This window comes from Adiantum capillus-veneris, chromosome 18 (assembly GCF_014529385.1).
Source record: "Adiantum capillus-veneris isolate H3 chromosome 18, ASM1452938v2, whole genome shotgun sequence".
In the NCBI taxonomy this organism is placed as follows: Eukaryota; Viridiplantae; Streptophyta; class Polypodiopsida; order Polypodiales; family Pteridaceae; genus Adiantum; species Adiantum capillus-veneris.
The window spans coordinates 146,384,755-146,404,610 of NC_140948.1; the positions used below are offsets into that span (position 1 = coordinate 146,384,755).

At 43.2% G+C, this 19,856-nt stretch overlaps 1 protein-coding gene across 2 annotated transcripts; it reads right to left on the reverse strand.

Moving 5' to 3' along the window:
• Window positions 1-396: 396 nt before the first annotated feature.
• On the reverse strand, window positions 397-7,664 carry LOC147436586 (uncharacterized). Of its 2 annotated transcripts, XM_086488189.1 has the most exons (5): window positions 7,469-7,664; window positions 5,831-5,940; window positions 2,133-2,262; window positions 1,874-2,058; window positions 397-1,782 (listed from the first exon to the last, which is right to left on the reverse strand). In XM_086488189.1, exons 1-5 carry the CDS (start codon window positions 7,614-7,616, stop codon window positions 1,705-1,707), a joined length of 651 nt encoding a protein of 216 aa, XP_086344315.1. In that variant the 5' UTR covers window positions 7,617-7,664; the 3' UTR covers window positions 397-1,704. The 2 variants fall into 2 exon arrangements, 1 of the variants encoding a protein (XP_086344315.1); XR_015185064.1 differs by lacking the exons at window positions 397-1,782; window positions 1,874-2,058; window positions 2,133-2,262; window positions 7,469-7,664 and adding an exon at window positions 2,322-2,991 and having other exon boundaries at window positions 5,831-6,074.
• Window positions 7,665-19,856: the final 12,192 nt, after the last annotated feature.

A 19,856-nucleotide genomic window follows, 5' to 3' on the forward strand; every position in this document is an offset into this window, starting at 1 on the left:
CTTGCAACTTTGGAGCATTGGTGCATCGATAGGGGCTCGCAGGTGAGGTCTTGACAAACTTTTGTGAGAGACTATGGGCTTGTATACTGATAAAGGGACGGGTTGTATATTGATAGAGGGGAAGTAGAGGGATCCTGCCACTCCCCTAGGTCCCACTGAAGTGCTAGAGGTCGAGGTCCCTAGGCCCGTAGCCGCCATCCATCTCCAACCGTCTATTCACGGTCTGATCAATCCACCACTATTGACCAGCTAGAGCTAGGCTAGCACTCTAACCCGCTGGAAACTGCACTTAGCTATCATGGCTGCCTCTCGCTCAACCTTGAGAAGTCACCCCTCTTCCTGTACCTCAAATTAGAGGAGGAAAGACACCTCCCTTGTGCAAGCTCTACCGCGATCAATATCTCTAACTGTGTAAAGCTGGTGCTGCCAGCTCGAAAGGTACACGACAGGCTGCTAGTATCACTGCCTAAGTATCCTCGCACATGCTAGGACCTCCTCTAATCAAGCTCAGTTTGTTCCCAAAGCTCAGAGCTGACCCTGCTGCCGTATAAGTGCCCAACATATGACCATGCGCTAACAGTAGTAAGGGGTTCCTCCTCTATGCAAGCGAGAGGTCTCTGGCACAAACTGGGGCGAAGAAACTCCTACGCTCTCAGAAGAACCGCAAACCTGACGTCCTCCCATTGTCTACTTAAATCCACTCTACGCATCTGTGAAACATGAGCCTTCTGCAAGGGAAACTCTAGCCTGGAACCTGGCAAGCAACATTGCTTTCCAAGGCTCAACGCCTGGAGGAGCCCGCAAATAATGAACGTTGCCAGCATGGCCTGACTCTGGGTAGCGAAGTCAATGAGGCCCAAACCCCCCTGTGAGGTAGGCAGGGTGATGACTCACCAAGCCACCATGGCCTGAGTGGACTATCCCTCTTTGCCAGACCAAAGAAAGTTCTTGACAAGCGTTGAATCTGGCTAATCCAAGAATTCGAAAAAATCCAAAGTAAGGTGATGTACCACATTGTAGCCAAAAGCACCAGGTTGGCAACCAGAATACGTCTTGTGCGGAATAAAGTTAATTACATTTGCACATGTGCACTTTGATTGCCTCATATCGAATGAGAAAGCAATTTAAAGCTGTGTTTAAGAGTCTGTGAACGTCATGTGGGCTTTGTTTGTTTACTCATCTGCACGCTCCGTTTTGAATGTATATATATGCCTCCTTTCAGTCATATTGATTTGCAATGTGTGGGATCATTTTTTCATTTTTTTCAACTGTGCGCGCCTCATTTGCCACTAAATTGCCAGTGTGCATGCCTCGTTTCCTTGAATGTGCATTTTGTACTTTGATTGCTCTTTGACAGTTCCAGTTTGTACACCTATTATTCGTAAATCATTTGGTTTCTGCATGCAATTTTCCACATGCGGAGTTCCTTGCACATAATAAATTTCTTCAGAAGAGTCCTCAAATCTAGATGTGTTCTTCGCATGTTGAATTTGCGTGTTCTTATCCATTGAACAGGCATGGTTTTGTGGGCGTTCTTCCCTTTCTCTCTTCTCACACTCCAGTGTTTTAAACAATTATCGTGCCTCCACCCTGAAAAGAGATAAAGATAAAAGCAATCTGTATACAAGAAAACTTTAGAGTTCAAGCGCAGCATTTCACCTTCACTTCCCATCCTTTCAGTCTTCATTACTTCTGCATCTGCTCTCATCCCTCTGCTTCTGTTTTCATCCAAGCAGGTGTTTCAATTAGATCGATGACACTTTGGTACTTGCTCCTCTTACGCTGAAAAAAATCAACATGTTTGATGTTGTTATTATACACAATGTATGCAAGTTAGAGGGGATGCAATTTCTGGAGCACAAAAAAAAGATACCTCTCTTGTTGCGGCGCATGATGGTGCTGCATATTTGTCAAGATCATCGGTTTTGATCCTATTTTGTAACTCATGCGCAATACACCAACAGAATGCAACAGCAAAGAGAACACAGGAGAACCCAATGCCTCCATAAACAATCATTTGGCGCACCCATCTAGGTATGAAAAAAATACCATGGGCAGCTGGAGTAACAGAGTAACATCAGCAAAGTGAGGAGCCAAAAAATAATATTTGGACTACAGTTAGAGCATATCACCTGATGATGGAGCACGTAAGCCTGTACAGTGGGGCAGCAGGGAATTTGGCGATGGTACCTGACGGTGAGCTAATGTAGGGGAAGTGAAAAATAGAAATACCAGAAAAAGAAGCCATGAAGGCCCATAACCCTGCAAAATATGTAAAGGATCATAACAGACTGTGAGGCTAGACTAGCAAACATCAAAGGCTGATTACTACCCTCTTTTAAAAATGAAGAACCAAAATGTTTATAGTGAAAAAGTGCTTTTGGAACATAAAAGAAAAGACCTTGGAGGGTGTAACAAACTTGGACACCCCAAGTCAAGATTCTACCGTGACACAACAGAGATTCACTTCAAAACAGTTCACAAAATTGACACAGCCCGGCTTAGTTCCATGCCCAGAGGTATTGGCCCCAAAGACTGGCGCCCGTTTCGGTATTTCTTTTTTATATTAATATGTGCTCAAAGTACAAGAGAGTTGGCGGGTGCTCACGCTCAGACTCTGCATCCAGAAGTGAGGCCCTGCACACTTATTTAAAAGTACAAGGGATGCCCAAAAGCAGAGTCCCAAAAATCTCTAAACTTAAAAGCTTTTTGATATCAAAAGCAATTTGCCCAAAAGCTGCCATAAAAATCAGCCGGCGTAGATTCTGGAATTCCATACAACGTACTGCCACATCATCAACGTCGTAAAACCCGGGCTGCCACATCAACATCCAGTCAGTGCATAATCCGGCGCATTTTCCGGTGTCCGTACAACTGCCACGTGGACTGTCCATACAATCCGCCTGCGACGCAGTTCTGGGGTTCCTTGCCACGTTATCAATTTGTGACATACCCCCCTCTTGAAAGAATTGTCATCGTCCTCGATAATGCCTGCAAAAATAGACAGAGGCCATAAATTGTCTTAGTAGACACTCACTGTTAGTACCGACGCACTAGGCACAGCACATCTAGCACATGTACCGATCAACAATCACATCACAGGACATCACTTGACATCACAGGACATCACGTGACAAACCACATTCAAATTCATTCCAAATCTCAGACCATGATTAATCGGCAACGTATTTAGTAATCGCATCTAGATCCAGTAGGGACCTAACAGATACCCGATTAACAAATCCGTATTGCAATCATGTCTATAGAGATTTATGAGACCGAAATGCTGCAATCATTTCGTCTTTCAGTTCCGGCACTCAAACAAATCAAGTACAAATCAAGTACAAATCAATCAATATCATTTTCATTTTCGAGAATTCCAGTTCATAAAGTCATACAACAGAATATTGTCAGCCCAGCATTGTCCCTGAAACCCAAAGGGACATCAGTGACTCTATATCAAAAATCGGGTAATCTGTTGACAAAGGAGCGGAGCAACTCCCCTCTTGTGCAAGCCCCTGCACTAGATTCATCCATGCTGAAATCGTGGTTCTATCAGAGTAGACTATGCTAAACCGAATGCTTCAAGGTAAAGTTCAGAAATTTGAGGAGTACCTGCTAGGTCCTCCTCCTCCATCCACTTCGCATCCAATGCAGGACAGTTCTTGAATTTAACCAAGAACCGCCTAATCACTTTACCTTTAATCTTTCTATCTTTATGTGCCAATAGCTGTTCTGGAACTAGGATCTCCTTGCTTTCCTCCACTTCGGGTTGCTCATCTGGCTCCCCATCATCGGACACATCGCCTGTAAAAAGCTTCAAGTGACTCACATGAAAAGCATTGTGAATTCTCCAAGTATCGGGCAGCTTCAGCCTAAAGGAGACATCATTTATCTTTTCTTTTATCTGGAAAGGTTCATAGTATCTCATGCTAAGCTTTGGAAAAAGCCGCTCCTTTCCCTTTTTCTTCCTCAGGCATGCCTTCTCAAAACGTAAGAGCACCCAATCGTCTTCCTTTAATTTCGCCTATGCCACACAGAGCCAAAAACGGAGATGCATTATATATGTCAGTGCACAGTGTACAAGATACAGGGTCGCTTCCACTGTCTATTCAGAGAAGGCTTTGGACCTTTCCTTAGAGTCATGAGCTATCACGACCAGAGATGTCTTGGACTATATCTACATGAGTTACAGAGACACAGAGACGGTTTACTGAAGAGATTTGGAGAGAGACAATCCCAAAGACAGATTACTAACTTCTTCACCCCAGACAGCGGTGTCAGGGGATATGTGTTCGAAACTTGAGCCAGGTTGGTACCGGGCTGCTGGCTGTGGAAAAATTGAGTGAAAAATTATCGCACCGCACAATACAGCAGCAATTAATTACTCGACTTAAACTTCAAAGTGCCATAACTTCTTCACCGTGACTCCAATCGACGAGCCGTAAAGACTGGCTGGTAGAGCACTTCAAGCACTACAGTTCTAGATCATAATCTCTCATCTGTGCTCACTGCAAGCATACTCATTTTTCGCATCATTGAGGCATCTATTGGCCCTTATAAGCCGCATCTGGCATACATTAATCATTAAGCTTGACCTGTTATCAAGCCCTGATCACTGCTCACTTAATGTGTAAGCTTCCAAGAAGCTTAGCTTGCATTTCTCTGCTCTTTTTCTCATCATGGCAGCGGAGCTCCACGACAGCGGACAGATAGAGGAGCAGCCACCACTGCAAAGCTCAACTCATACTCACACCCGGGGTACTCATTGACCAAGCATTAGAGTTAGGGAGATCGAGTCGCCCACGACTGAGGAGAGAAGCTTCACAGCATCAACAGAGCCTACAACAAAGGATTCGAGCCATATTGACTCAACATCCAAAGTGCAGTTGAGGATGGATTCGCCACCCATTATATATTTTGGGCACCCACATATGCCCCACACAGTTCCAGCTAGCACTTTGAGATTCATCTTAGTATCGCTTTTATGTACCTCTTTTTTGTACCCAGACATGTTATCAGATTCACCCGTTTGTCACGGATTGGTCTCATAGGTCATTTTGGCCTTTTGAAGACGTTAATATATCATTTCATTTCATTTTCATTTCTCTCTCTCTCTCAGAAAGACTGTGTTTTTGCTCCTCTCTAGATCGAACTTTACAACCTTGTATGTGCTGTATGCAGGTTTAAGACTGCTATCTGTTCAGATGTCTTCAGAGCCGTGTTCAGGTCAGTGGTCATTTTTGTCAGTTCCTTGTTTCTTTGGCTACCAGTACATTACCAAATTATACATTTATGCTTATTTTTAGACAGCAGTAGTAAAATTCAACTCTTCTTCTCAAAAAGATTTTCTCTGACATTGCATCAACAATCAACTTCAATGCCAGATCTCCCAGCATATCATACAAGTCCTTACTGACCCCTTAGAAACCTGGGAAACACTTACTTGACAAAACAACTAACAAAGGGCTACGTAGACCTACACATATCAAAGAAAACACCAGATTTACCTTTAGAGGTAAATGCACATAAAAGTTCATGCTGGTTATCTGATACATAATATAGAAATCAACTCCATCAAGCAAAACTTTTAACTAAAAACAACATCCCCAATTATGTCATCACTACCAGATCATCGACCTGTAACTAGAATTCAACATATGTTCCAAACACTGACATGCATATGCACATATGATTGATTATACAAAGGCATGTGTGCCGAGTATCTGTCATGTATCTGTCAAAAAAGATGCAGGTAAGAGTTCAAATATGAAGCCTAGAATAAAGCGCTTAACAGAAGTATATTGTACCTAGAAGAATTCAGACTCACAGTATTCTTTGGAAGATTGATCAATCCCAGAACCTGAGCAGCAACTGTTTGAGAATCACCTTGTTGACATTCGTGGTTACGCTCTTTCGTTGTCCCATACAGCGCTTTGCCTAGTTACACCCAGCACATCAGCTTAAGTGTCATACAATTTTCCTGTTAATAATTGGGAACACCACCCATTAAAGCTGCTCGTCATTTTTTTTTTGAAACAATCCTGTTCTCACTGAGAAATTGTTTCAGCTCTTGTATCATGAGATTACTCATCTTCTCTTCGGCCTGCTTGATCAAAACCTGAACATCAAACATTGATTGCTTGGATGCCCACTCAAAAACCTTTCAATCTACTTCAGAAGAGACCATTAAATTCTTGGTTTCTGAAAAAATGTTGTTACTATAATAATGCAAAATTGCATGACATCTGGTGACAGTACAAAGTGCACACAATCATTTGCCTCACTGTGGCCATTCTACAATTATTTCAGTTAAATAAAACAGGATAGCCTTTCAACTATGTTACTGTCTTAATTGAACATGTCACGTACAAACGCAACTACAATCAGGATGGCAGTGAGGCTCATGGGGAAACCAACATCGAAAGAAGTTGCCATTGTTGATAGCTTGGTGGGGAGTGCTGCTGAACATGAGAGAAAAAGGAACAACCAAATGAGAAGTAGGTGATGACCAGCCCTTGAAGATCAACTCCATACACAGTTAATGAGTTGCAGGAATGCAAGTCTCAAATCAAACATGTCAATCACCTTCAAGTTTCCTTTTTGAGAAAACAGGGACCCTGAAGCTGGTATAAATGCTTGCTGTTACAGGGCGTAATCCGTACACCCTGCATGTTGAAAACTAGCTATACTTAAAATCCCACGAGCCGCAACACAAGTGTGAAGGAATTCTCCAAAGCATTGTTAAGGTCAAACTCGTACATATACACAAAACAGTACAAGTGGTGTAGATGAAGATACGAGATGATTGCTCGACTAAACATCCCTCTATGATATAGATAAGGTATCCAAAAGAAGTTTAACCCGAAAAAAAAACCATCATTATTATCTACTATGTAAGTGAATCATTTCATGTCCGACACTCCTGTTTCTCAACCTTGAAATCCAAGAGCAAAGCTAATTACCTATCTCATTAAAGGACTGATAAACATAATGCTACTCAAAAGGAACGATGCGACATCAAAGAGACTCAAAAATAATAACCTTCGTTGGGCAATACTGAAATGAACAAGAAGATGCAAGACAAGTCCATACTGAGGACAAGCTATTCTTGAAGACATCACTTATGAAAATGAACTCTGTTAGCAGTGGTCTCCTACTTCCTATTATGTAAAAATATGAACTTTTGCCATGACTTACGCGCGAAGAACCAAGCAGAAATAAAGTTCAGGGAAAAAACATTAAATTCTTTGTAAGCTACTACTTTTTTTTATAAAAGTGTTATTATTGTTATCTGCAGACCTTGAAAACGGAAACTCTTAAGGCATTAATTAATGCGAGCATTCTAACAAAAGAGTACTGATAACGTAGTAAAATGTAGCCTCTCGTCTGTGTTGCAAATGACTCAGGCTCGTGATGTAGTCTGTCATGGGAAGACGACACCGAAAGAAGCTGGCACTATTGATACCTTGGCGGGAAATCCTGCTGAAGGCGCTGAATCGTCGCTGAGCTGCGTGAATGAACACGCGATTCGCGAATGTGCAGAAAGTCACGATCGAGCGAGAGGGGAGGATGCGCGCGTAGAAAGGAGCTGGTTTGCACGTACGACAGCACATCTAAAACTATTTATAACTACTAGGATAAACCCGTCTTACCAGACGAGATGAAGAGGACACATAATTTTTTACGTGAGAAGAGTGCAGGGAAAGGCAGCGTGCACACTGTGCATATGGGAGCTTGGAGGGCGTCTCTCTCTCTCCCTCTCTCCCTCTCCCCCTCTCCACACATATGCTCTTCTCCGTGGGATTGGCTATGACAAACTCACGGCAAACTCTGTCAATGACGATGTAGATGAGCTGGCTCACTCCACCCGGTCAAACTGGTCTTTCATGCTAGAGCTAGGCGGCCGCTGCCATCTCTAATTAGGTTGGGTTCACATCGAGGCGGCGGAGGAAAACATGACACTTAATGGACTCTTCCGGGTGGAAAAGCTTGCAAACATTCTCTTCCACCGTCCATGTGTTCACATTGATGGCAGAGGAAAATGTGAGGCAATTTTCAACCACCGTCTTATGTGAACGTCGGGTGGCAGCGAAAGAAAGCGGAGGAGGCAAGTGTGGACAAAGGGGTGGGAGGTTTAGTTTAATGTGATTGGTGCCAACATGGCACTTTTGCCAAGGTGGAGGGTGAAAGATAGAACTTCCGGGGGGGAAGGGTCGGAACAAACCCCCTTTTTCTCTTCCACGATGTGGCACTCTCCATCTCACTTTTTTGTCGCCCTATGTGAACAGCAAGGTCCACATGGCACTTTCTTGTTGGTTTATAAGCTTTTACAATTCCTTCCACCGCCTTGTGTGAACCCAGCCTTAGAATGGCACATGATCTCTTCCAATGCATCTACTGCATGCTCCCCAAAATCGTTAGTGACATTGCATACTGCTTTACATACTCATGGAGCGCGTCGAGCGTGCCGTTGGAGTGCTCTAGAGAAAACCCTACTCTAGTAGCACTTACATACCCTCAACGTTCAAGAAAAGAATCCGAGAGAGAGAGAGAGAGAGAGAGAGAGAGAGAGAGAGAGAGACCCCACTGGCCACTCACCTGCATGCTGATATTGTATGACACTGCAGATCGACGACGACTGTCAAAAATTGCAGTACAAAAGAACAGAACAACAAGCAGTAGATGAGCATTTGAGACTGGTTGTCTCAACAACACGAGGCTCGTTAATTACCCGAGTAGCGAAGCCACAACCAAAAATAGAGGATTCGTCGTAGATAAAGAGAGTGCAGAGCATAGGCATGCAGCGCACACAAACATAGTTCTGGAGAGAGAGAGAGAGAGAGAGAGAGAGAGAGAGAGAGAGAGAGAGAGAGAGAGAGAGAGACTCGTTAATTACCCGAGTAACAGAGCCAAAACAAAAAAATAGAGGATTCGTCGTAGATGAAGAGAGTGCAGAGCACACAAACATAGTTGCACAAAGAGAGAGACAGAGAGAGAGAGAGAGAGAGAGAGAGAGAGACCCTCCTCCTCGATCCCTCACACATGTGCTTCCTTTGCATAACGTTCTGTGAATCTTTACATCGTCCGACGTTTTCCATCGTAACTTTTATTGCTTAATTAAATTTGAATGTTTGTGAATTCACCTAGAGCAGCCACGTGGCGCTTTCTTCGAAACCATCTCTCCATTATATAAGTTAGATTATCACTATTCTATAAAAGCAAAAGTAACCATTCTATCCTATTCTACTACTGGCTATTGTCGGACGTCGCCAACTTTAATTTGAACTTTGAACGCGAAGTATCAAGCTGATGGTGGTGTCCAACCTCTAAGCCCGCCTGTTAGCGGGTCGCCGCGACGGACGTCTGTAGCATAGCTTTCCGACACTAACACGATGTCAATACTCAGGAAAGTGACACGGATGGGGCACGGAGACTCTTCGAGGGTGTCAATCTCAAGAAGTGAACCGGCGAAATAACTCTATCTCTAACACATGCAAATCTCTCGCTCTCAGTTCTGGCAATTTACCTATGTCCTACATCACTACACTCAATCATCAACCCGTTTTGGCACTCGCACGGAGTCCAAATGCAACAAAACTTTAGGAAGAGGTCAAGGACACTTAGGGGCACTAACCTACTAAGTTTGGTCGCATTTCGAAGAGGTACCAAAATCACGATCCATCATAATTTAGGTCTCAAAAACTGCAACAGAACACACCAAAAAGGTAGCTCTAGGGTCTAGGAACACTTTCCTGTAGTCCAAATGTCAAAAAACACTCATTAATGCACTCATATCAGCAAATTTATCCTACTAGCGCGTAGTAAAAAATCACAGTAAATTTAACAATGAGCATAGTTAAATGAAAGAGCATCAAACAAGGAACACATTGCAAGATTCAGAATTGAAATGCCATTACTAAAGCTGAAGATATGAGGATTACAAGTTGTAGGAAAGAAGCCACTCTTACACTACAAGAGGCTATTCATATTAGCGACGCTCACACAGCGACGCTCAAAAAAAAAATTCCCGGCGTCGCTATGAGCGTCGCAAATTTACAAAGAAATTTGCGACGCTCATAGCGACGCCGGCTGGGCTAAAAAAATAACCGAGCGCGCCCAAAAACTCAGATCTCAGATCTGAGTTTTTCGGCGCCCTCAAGCAAGGAGCAGGTAATGCTCTCCCTCACTCTCTCTCTCTCTCTCTCTCTCTCTCTCTCTCTCTCTTTCTTCTCCACACACACACACACACACGAGGAGAGGAAGGAGAGCCAGGTATGCTCCTTCCCTCTGCTCATTCTCATGTTCCCTTCCCCTCTTTCTCTCTCCCTCTCTCTCTCTCTCTCTTTTTCTTCTCCACACACACACACACACACACACACGAGGAGAGGAAGGAGAGCCAGGTATGCTCCTTCCCTCTCCTCATTCTCATGTTTTCTTCCCCTCTTTCTCTCTCCCTCTCTCTCTCTCTCACACACACACACATACACACACACATAGTGTTTTTGAGAGAGGGAGAGAGAGAGAGAGAGAGAGAGAGAGTACAAACAAAAACAAAAACGCACACACACATACATAAACAAAGAATGCACACACACACTGAGAGAGAAAAAGAGAGAGAGAGCATGCATAAACAAAAAACGCACGCATTGAGAGAGGAAAAGAGAGAGAGAACATGCATAAACAAAAAACGCACACATTGAGAGAGGAAAAGAGAGAGAAAACATGCATACGATCCAAAAAAACGCACACACATTGAGAGAGAAAGAGAGAGAAACTAATTTAACGTCGTAGGAAACTAATTAAAATTAAAAGACCTAAAGATCTAGCCGACGAGGAGTTGAACTCAAGACCTATTATTCAAGAGGGAAATGGCATAATCAATCTATCATACTTGGCATGGGTGATAGAAAGGTTATACCATTTATCTCTTTTTATTGGCACACACATCCATACACGCGCACACACACAAGAAGAAGAGAGTTATAACGTCGTAAGAAACTATCTTAAAAGACGTTAAAGATTAGGTTATATGTAGACTTACATTAAATTAGATTTAGGTTTATTTTTAACTAGATTTACGTTTATTTACGCTAGATTTAGATTTACGTTATATTAGATTAGATTTAGGTCTCCATAGACTGCGATGCCTGCATGAAGCGGGTGAAGAAAGCCCTCAATGGAATATAGGGTATTGCTGCCTTCACTCATGGTGGGCTCCGTCGATCCAAAAGTACTGGTGAAATGTCTTCAGAAGATAGGGAAGAAGGTGGATCTTCAGGGCGGCAAGAGTCACTACATCCCCGACACAATGACCATCTAGACAACCTCTAGTCATTCAACAGCAACTTCAAAGTTAGTAACAAGAGCAAGAACGGTCTAAAGGGCCAATTGCTGTCGTCAGATGTGGATGGAGATGAGGCAGCGTCACCGCCGGAAGTTAACTCTCACATCTTTAGTGATGAGAATGCCAACTCTTGCCGAGTTATGTGAAAAATTATGTGTTAAATCAGTTTTAAGGTTCTTATAATCCCTGTTAGTTTAGTTCTTTGTTTTTAATATAACATAATTTACGTTAGATTTAGATTTATGTTATATTAGATTAGACTTAGGTTTATTTAGGTTTACCCACACACACACACACACACACACACACACAAGAAGAAGAGAGTTTTAACGTCGTAGGAAACTATCCCAAAAGACGTTAAAGATTAGGTTAGATGTAGACTTACGTTAAATTAGATTTAGGTTTATTTTTAGTTAGATTTACGCTTATTTACGTTAGATCGAGTCCATGCAAGAATTACTTACGGTTTAGGGTTTAGAGTTAGACGAACAGTGAAAAGATCTACTGTGAAAAGATGTTAAGATGCTGTGAAGTGCTACAGCTAGAGAAGAGGCAAAGGGGTTTTGTCCACTACATGCAATATCATGTAGACGTGGGTGTGTAGATTTCTTGTACCCACAAATATAGGTATTGACCAATAAAGACGAGATTATAACCCAGTGGTTCTGATCTCCGTGCACCTCTAGACCGAGGTGTGCGGGGATTGGACATGACTAGAGAATGTGAGGTAAAGAGAGAGAGAGAGAGAGAGAGAGAGAGAGAGAGAGAGAGAGAGAGAGAGAGAGAGAGAGATAAGACGAAGAATGCCAATCTCTCGACATCCGTAACACAATCTACAAACTTGCAAAGCTGGTGCAATGGATCTCACAAAAGGAGATCAACGTAGACTCCATACCTTTCGCCAAACTAAATGCTGCGGAGCTTGTGTGCATGTTTGAGAAACATTTTCCTACTACAATGCTAACCATTCATGTGCATCTTCTTGTTCACATAGTTGATGAGGTGGAAATAGCTGGCACAGTTCATTCCAGATGGATGTTCTTCTTAGAGCGTTTCATGAAAACGCTTAAGGGATATGTGCGTCAAAAGGCACGTCCGGAGGGTAGCATGGCAGAAGGTTGGTTGGTATCAGAGTCCCTAGTGTACATTGGAGAGTGGCTAGACGGATTTGATAAATCCCGGGACACGCTATGGCGAACCATAGATGATGAGCGCATATCTGGGATTGTCATGTGCAATCTCGGTGTTGAGAAGAAGATGACGGAAGATCTAGAGGCTAAAATCAACCGATTTTGCATGCTTCATAATCCAGTGATGCAAAAGTGGATTTCACAATATGAGGATGCAAAGCAAGAGCGACAAAGGGCACGAATCGAGTGGAGACGGGGAAGACGACCACCGATACACTATCCAGCGGTTCTGGAGAGCCTACCAACCTTCATGAGCTTAAGATGGTTGCACAACCAATTGAAAAGCGCGCAACAATGCGGTGACGAAGTGACTGAAGAAGAGTGGGAGTACTCTCGGGGTTGCGTGACCAAGGTAAGTTTGCAATGTACGACTAGCAAGTGACTTTATTTATAAATGTTTGAACGGCCACTCATAATCTTTGTTCGTTGTAGTATAAGTCATACACAGCAGCATGGTGTAAAGGTCGACATTTTAGGGTGGAACGAATCGACAAAAAGCGTTTTACTCAAGATTGTGGAATCATGGCAAAATTTGAACAGTCTAGTCAACGACGTTCCTCTGATGCAGATCCTGTGGTGGCGGAACTCACTTACTTCGGCACGCTGCAAGAGATTTTGAGGATCGATTACAGAGGATTTTTTGTCGACTTGTTCGACGTGCAATGGTTCAAGATAATCATGGAGGGTCGCAACGCTACTGTGCGTAGAGGAGAGTCTGGTTTTCTTGAGGTGGATTCTACTAAGAAATGGACTGACCTAAGAGACACTTTCGTACTACCCGAGCATTGTGAACAAGTAAGTATGTAAATAGTTAACATCCCCCTTTTACAAGTTATGTGCTTGAAAGCTCTCATGTAAGTTATGTGGCTCTGGCAGGTAATATTTCATCCTACAAAGTCTACATCAAACTGGTGGTACGTCATAGATGTAGCCCCTCATAGTGCAAGGACGTATGAAGGCTACCATGTGCCAATCACAACGACATCAATGGAGGAGATCAGAGAAGATGCTCAATCAGAAGCCGCTGCGGTGGTGCCAGACGAGCATCAAGATGCTACTACTCTATCTGGGGTGCATGCAGAGGAGCTACAAAATGAAACAGAGGATATGTGTTTAAACGGAGAGCTCTATATAGATATAGGAAGTTATGCTGAGTTATGCGAGGATGAGAGAGAGATCTCTTAAAACCACAAATATTGTATTTGAACAATTTTGCTCCGTGTTGTAAAAGCTCTGGCTCTCTAAGTACCTTCCATGGTGTATAACGCTCTTTTCTACTCGCGCTCACATCTTTTGATTGAAAATTCTGAGTTTTCGACTTGCTTCTTCTATCACTCAATTCATTGCGTCATTGTATTTATATGCGTCATTACGTCATTGTATTTAATGGTCTTTGCGTCATTGTCTACTCTATTCATTCAATATTAAGTTTAAATATTCGTGTGTTTAATGCAGGTATGGATGATGAGGAGTTTCTTTCTTCTTTGTCACCGCAGCAGAGACAGTGGTACGTGGAGCGTCATCGCTCTGGCGCATCATCGCGCGTTCCTACTCCATCCGCATCTCCCTCTCTTTCGGAGCATTCCCGCGCTCCGAAGCTTCGACGTCGACGAGACGAGCTTCACACTCGTCTAGACACCGGCGCTCTAGTGGTGGCGGTGGCGGTTGTTGTGGGGATTCCGCCATCGATGCCTCCACACCGCCTCGTGTTCGACAAGGCTCTTTACCCTCCCCTTCTTTGCCCGCCCCCACACCAGCCACAGCATCGCCATCTACGCCAGGTTTTGCACGGCTGACTGTTCCTAGAAGCTACACACCTCTACCTACTCCGCCAGGAGCCACCCCACTCGACACTCCTCGCTTCGGGGCCCAGACGCCGGTGGAGACACCTGACGTCCGTACCCCCATCGACACGCCGCTAGAGACCCCTGCCGGGACACCCAGGTTCACGCGTCACCGGCCAGAGGGCTTGCCTTACTCCGTCGACATCAACGGCGGCATCATCATGGATGATGACGGCAAGAAGGTGATCTCGCGCATGCGTGGTCTTTGCTCTCAGCTGTTTAGACACTACATACTAAACAAATGGAGTGAAGTACCAAGTGATTTAAAAAACAGAGTCATCAGCACACTCCATGATGAGTTTCCCGTTCCAACACGGGATCAGCGCTTCAATGAAGACCTGATGAAGATTCGAATGCGCGAATACTACAAACACAAGCGTTCCGAAGTGCAAAAAGCAATCAAGAATGGGTGGAACAGGCCAGATTGGCTGGCCAAAGAAGATTGGAAGAATGCGAAGAAAGCAGCGCGCGAGAATCCCGACAAGTGGAAGCAACAAAAGGATGCAGCCAGAGCGCGAGTAGAGGCAGGGAGCTCGCACCACTTGGGGAGCGGTGGATGGGCATCATTTGAGGCCAATTTTGTAAGTGTTTTCACATTGCTCTTTATGTTCGATAGTTTAGGGTTTATGAGTTTTTTAATTCTAACATAATGAAATCTTTGTATGTTTTGACAGTGGTCGATGACAGGACGTGATCCCACACCGTACGAGCGCGAGTACGCAGGCAGGAAGGGCTTAAACGCCCTGATGGACATTCTCAGTTCTCGCGGCGGCATGGTTAGTATTAGGGTTTACTCTTTTTTATTTTTTGTATTGTTTTATAAATGTCGTTATATGTTTATACTTACTGAAAGCTGTCTTATTGTCTTTTTTTGCAGAATCCGACAAATACGCCGCTTGGACGCGATGAGACGTCTGACTAGACGACGTCAGTTTAGCCGTAGCTAGATAGCATTAGTTTAGGGTTTCTCATAGCTTATGTATCATGAGAAGGATTTTATACGTCTTTTTGAACCATGTATATTATTACATTTGTCACCGCAGTTCCTTTTGCCAATCAATTCTTTATGCCTATGATGTTGTACAATTGTCATTATTACATTTGCCAATCAATTCATTTTGCCTATGATGTGTACAATTGTCAATTTTGCAAACAATGCGTCTTGTGGGTGACTATTTTGGGTCTATTATCTACCCTTGCACTTTTTTTAAAAAGTGAATCAAGTACAATATGGTTGATGGGTGGCAAGGCATTCAATGCCCTGCCACCAAAAAAAAATTCTCTCGGGCGTCGCTATAAGCGTTGCTATTTATGGCTCTGTAGCGTCGCTATGAGCATCGCTATAGTCTTCTGTGTAAATGTCGCTATATGCGTCTCTATGAGCGTCGCTATATAGCGACGCCTATAGCGACGCATATAGCGACGGTTTTAGCGACAGCGGGGGTTATAAAAACCCAGTGTATTTCCGTCGCTAACAGCGTCACAAGAGCACACAACCTCTTGTAGTGTTAGCCATACTCTTCAAACTATTAGCGGTACGCTTCAAACTCTTCAAACTTGATAATGATAATAATGTGTTTTCCCACTTTACAACTTAGGATTTATACTTAGGGCTCTCTTGGCGAGTGGCCGACCAGAAAGGACTACACTCATTACAGACTTTATAACCCATCTTCTCAGAGCTTGTCCATCTTTAATTGGAGGTGATCATAATAGTTACAAGGCTTTCAAAAGAAGAATGGAAATACATCAAAAATTTAGGCTCATGGAAGAAGGGGGTCGACTTGAAGGGTGCTCGTCTGGTTTGACTATTAACATTCCCCCCTTCCTAGTCTTTGCACACCATTGTGCAAACTGCCTTGGTTTGATTCTGATTGCTTTGCTTTTCTTAGGTAGTTGTTGTATTGAGGGATGTATCTTCTTTAATAGTCCAATGTTCGCTTTTCTAGTGTCCGTGTGAGTTTTTTGAACTTCTTGCCCTTGCTTCTATCTGTGCTTTTGATGTCAACTCCCTGAATGGATTGTTGCTCAAAGTGCTTTGATATGCAATGTGTCAAGCAGGAAAATTCTTCATCATGGGGTTGAAGATGGATGAATTTACTTCAAAGAACCCGGTCATGAACGCCTCTTTAAATGTTTGCATGTAGTGAGAGGGCAAAAACAAGATGCAAGTGTACAACCCCATGATGATGTTCCGATTTGGAATCTCTGTGTCTAGATTCCAGCATAGCCCTTTGCTTCCTTCCACAAATACTTGTCAAGGATGTTCCGTTGCTTTTATGTCTTCAAATGATGTTGATATATGTGATGATCATCTTTGAAATTTTCACCAACATTTGGCGAGCTAAGTCCGGAACATCCTTCATCTGATTGATGACGCCTCTTAGATAATTGACCATATATTTCTCAATTGGTGGGAAGTTTCCTTTTGGCTTAGTGAGAACTGGGTAATTCATCACTGCCGGTTTTTTACTTTGCTAGTTGTAGAAGCTATCCCAGGATTCTCTTCTATTGATTGGGCAGTAGGTTGGATTGATCCTGAGATATTGTGGCACGTTTCTGTAATATGTCTCATCAATTGGGAGTTTTTTGAACCATTTCTTTCCCCACACGCGTTGGTTGTCGAGGATTGTTTGAATTTGTGTAGCAGTTACATGAACATCCTTGTAATCCCCCTTGTGGTTGGGCTCGAGACTAGGCAGCATTTTCATTTTCCATAAGAGAGCCTCTTGTCTCATTAATGGCAATGCAATCATATCGTGCACATGCTTCTTGACCACTTCGTCCGGTGTGATCATGAGAAGTACAATCGACTCCAGTGTTACCATATACATGTGGTAGTGATGTGTGGGCTTACTCGCCAGTAGCTCCAGCACACGCCAGCTCAGGCTATTTTATCATTTTGTGCAAAAATTCTGTCAGTGTCATTTTCTGCATAACAAGTCCCTTACTGTCTTCTACGATTTTTGCTATATAGCATGTGTTGTTTTCGCTTCTTTCTCCTCTTTTCGGGCAATTTTCACATCAGGTGTAGGCATTCGTCATGGCCGACAACAACACAGATGTGTTCAAGATGTTTGCTCTGTTGAGGACAGATTGGATGGGGACAATTACCCTAAGTGGGCTTACATGATGCAACATGTTCTTGTGTCAAAGGGTGTCTGCAATATTGTGCAGGGCATTGATGTACGTCCTGGTTCTGAGGATGTAGGCGATGTTGAGGATGTTGCAAGTCTTGTTGCAAGGATTTTTGCAGCTAGAGTTGTTTTGCCTATGACAGAACAAGCTCGTTGGGATGTGAAAGATGCGTAGGCTCATGCATTGATTGCGCTGTCTGTGAAGTGCACTATTACTCCTCACATTCGTTCAGGGAAATCTGCAAAACAAGCCTGGGATATTCTGGCTGGTCTTTATGCAAGTCGCAATGAGGCAAAAATTGCATTGCTACGTAAAGAGTTGGAGTCGAAGATTATGCATGAGGAAGATGATATGGACACTTTCCTTGCTGTGTCAAGGATATCAAATGAGCAACTTATTTCTGCAATTGAAATCATTTCAGACAGTTCCCTTGTGTAGACTGTTCTTCATGCCTTACCAAATTCTTACCAGACTTTTGCTAGTACTTGGAGACTTATGACCCAAGGAAATCCTGAAGTTGTCAAGTTTGATGCATTATGCACATTGTTGTTGCAAGAGTCGCTTTCCAAAAAAAAAAGGACTAGATAGTGTGCACTTGAACATGCCTTTATTACTGCTCAAAGAAAAGGTGGTAACAGTAATGCAGCCACTTCTCATGGTTCTTCTGCGAGTGGAAAATCACATGTTCTTAATGCTTAAGATGGCAGCAATTCATCTAGAAATTCTGGTGATAAGGGTAAAAAGAAGATGTGTTTCCATTATTTTAAAGCTAATGATCACTTGATCAAGCAGTGTCCTAAGTTGAATGTTAGACAAGGGGAACTAGAGCCTAGGAGTCCACCTCCCAACCACCCACTATATAGCATGGCTCCTAGCCCTTTGCCCTAGTTGGACTCTCTTTCCACACTGCCTAGCCCGGCCTTGCCCTTGTTTAGTCCGGCCTTGCCGTTGTCCTGACATTACTCCCCCCTTAAAGAAGAGTTTTCATCCTCGAAAACAAAAGTGGGAAACTTCTTCTTAAGAACACTAATATTTTCCCAAGTGGCACCTTCCTTAGGTCGATCTTTCCACTTGATTAAGGCTTGTTGACGTACATGATGACGTGTACGTAACTCATGATAATTGAGAACACATTCAGGTTCATGTGGTAAGGTAGGAGGTTCAATGAAATCAACCAGAATCTGTTGGTCAATGACATTGTCATCCCCATGTAACCGCTTACGTAAACGGCTTACATGAAACACCGGATGAATACGAGAATGTGTAGGTAGCAGTAATTTGTAGGCACGATCACCTACTCACTTGAGTATTTTGAAAGGCCCACAATATCGGGGAGATAATTTAGGTGTTGGCCTAGTTTTCAGACTTTCTGAATGTTCGGGCACACAAAAAAATACTTCCTCCCCTTCTTCGAAGGTAACTTGCCGACGTTTCTCATCAGCATACTTCTTATACCGATCCTGCGCTTGGGGGACATTCTGATGAGCGAGTTTCAGCATATCCATGTGGTCTTGGAGAAAATCCTTAACCTGTTGGAGCTTTTTGGTTGCCAACCCCACCGTAACAGGTGACCTAGGTTGAAACCCATACATGAGCATGAAAGGACTAAATCCAGTTGTGACATGCTTAGCACTGTTGTAGGCAAACTCAAGAATAGGTAAGTATTCTTCCCAGTCTCTTTGTTTTTTGTTGACGTATGCTCTTAGCATATCCTCTAGCACTTGGTTAAGTCGTTCAGTCTGACCATCTGTTTCTGGATGATCGGTTGTACTGAGGTTTAGTTGTGTACCCAATCGTTTAAACACAACCCTCCAAAAGTGACTGTTAAACTTGGGATCACGATCACTGACAATGTTACTTGGCAAACCATACAACTTGTATAGGTTGTCCACAAATAACTTAGCTAGTTCTTGTGTCTTAACCGTTGATTTGGTTGGAATAAACTTACATAGTTTAGTCAACCGGTCTACTACCACCCATACCGAGTCATGACCTGGTACAGTGGTTGGTAAACCCACAATAAAGTCTATAGAGATATATAACTTTCCCATTTTCCATTGGGAATCTCCAAAGTATGTAAGAGTCCTCCTGCTTTCAGGCGCTCTGCTTTGTTAACTTGACATTTTTGGCAATGCAAGACATAAGCTTGAACAAAACCATGTATACATGGCCACTAAAACTATCGTCGGACGAGAGCATAAGTTTTTCTAATACTCGGGTGCCCTGCACTTGGACTATCATGACATTCATAAAGAATTTGGCACCGAATGTTTGCGTCCATCGGTACACAAACTCTCCCCTTATGGAGTAGGTACCCATTGTCAATGGTGAAATGCT

What these genes read in the sequence shown, in the direction of transcription:
- LOC147436586 (XM_086488189.1), bottom strand. Translation starts at nt 7,616, where the DNA reads ATGTGCTGTCGTACGTGCAAACCAGCTCCTTTCTACGCGCGCATCCTC. An exon ending in CTTACGTGCTCCATCATCAG is followed by an intron (nt 2,059 to 2,132) that starts GTGATATGCTCT and finishes CTGTTACTCCAG; the next exon opens with CTGCCCATGGTATTTTTTTC. An exon ending in CATGCGCCGCAACAAGAGAG is followed by an intron (nt 1,783 to 1,873) that starts GTATCTTTTTTT and finishes GATTTTTTTCAG; the next exon opens with CGTAAGAGGAGCAAGTACCA.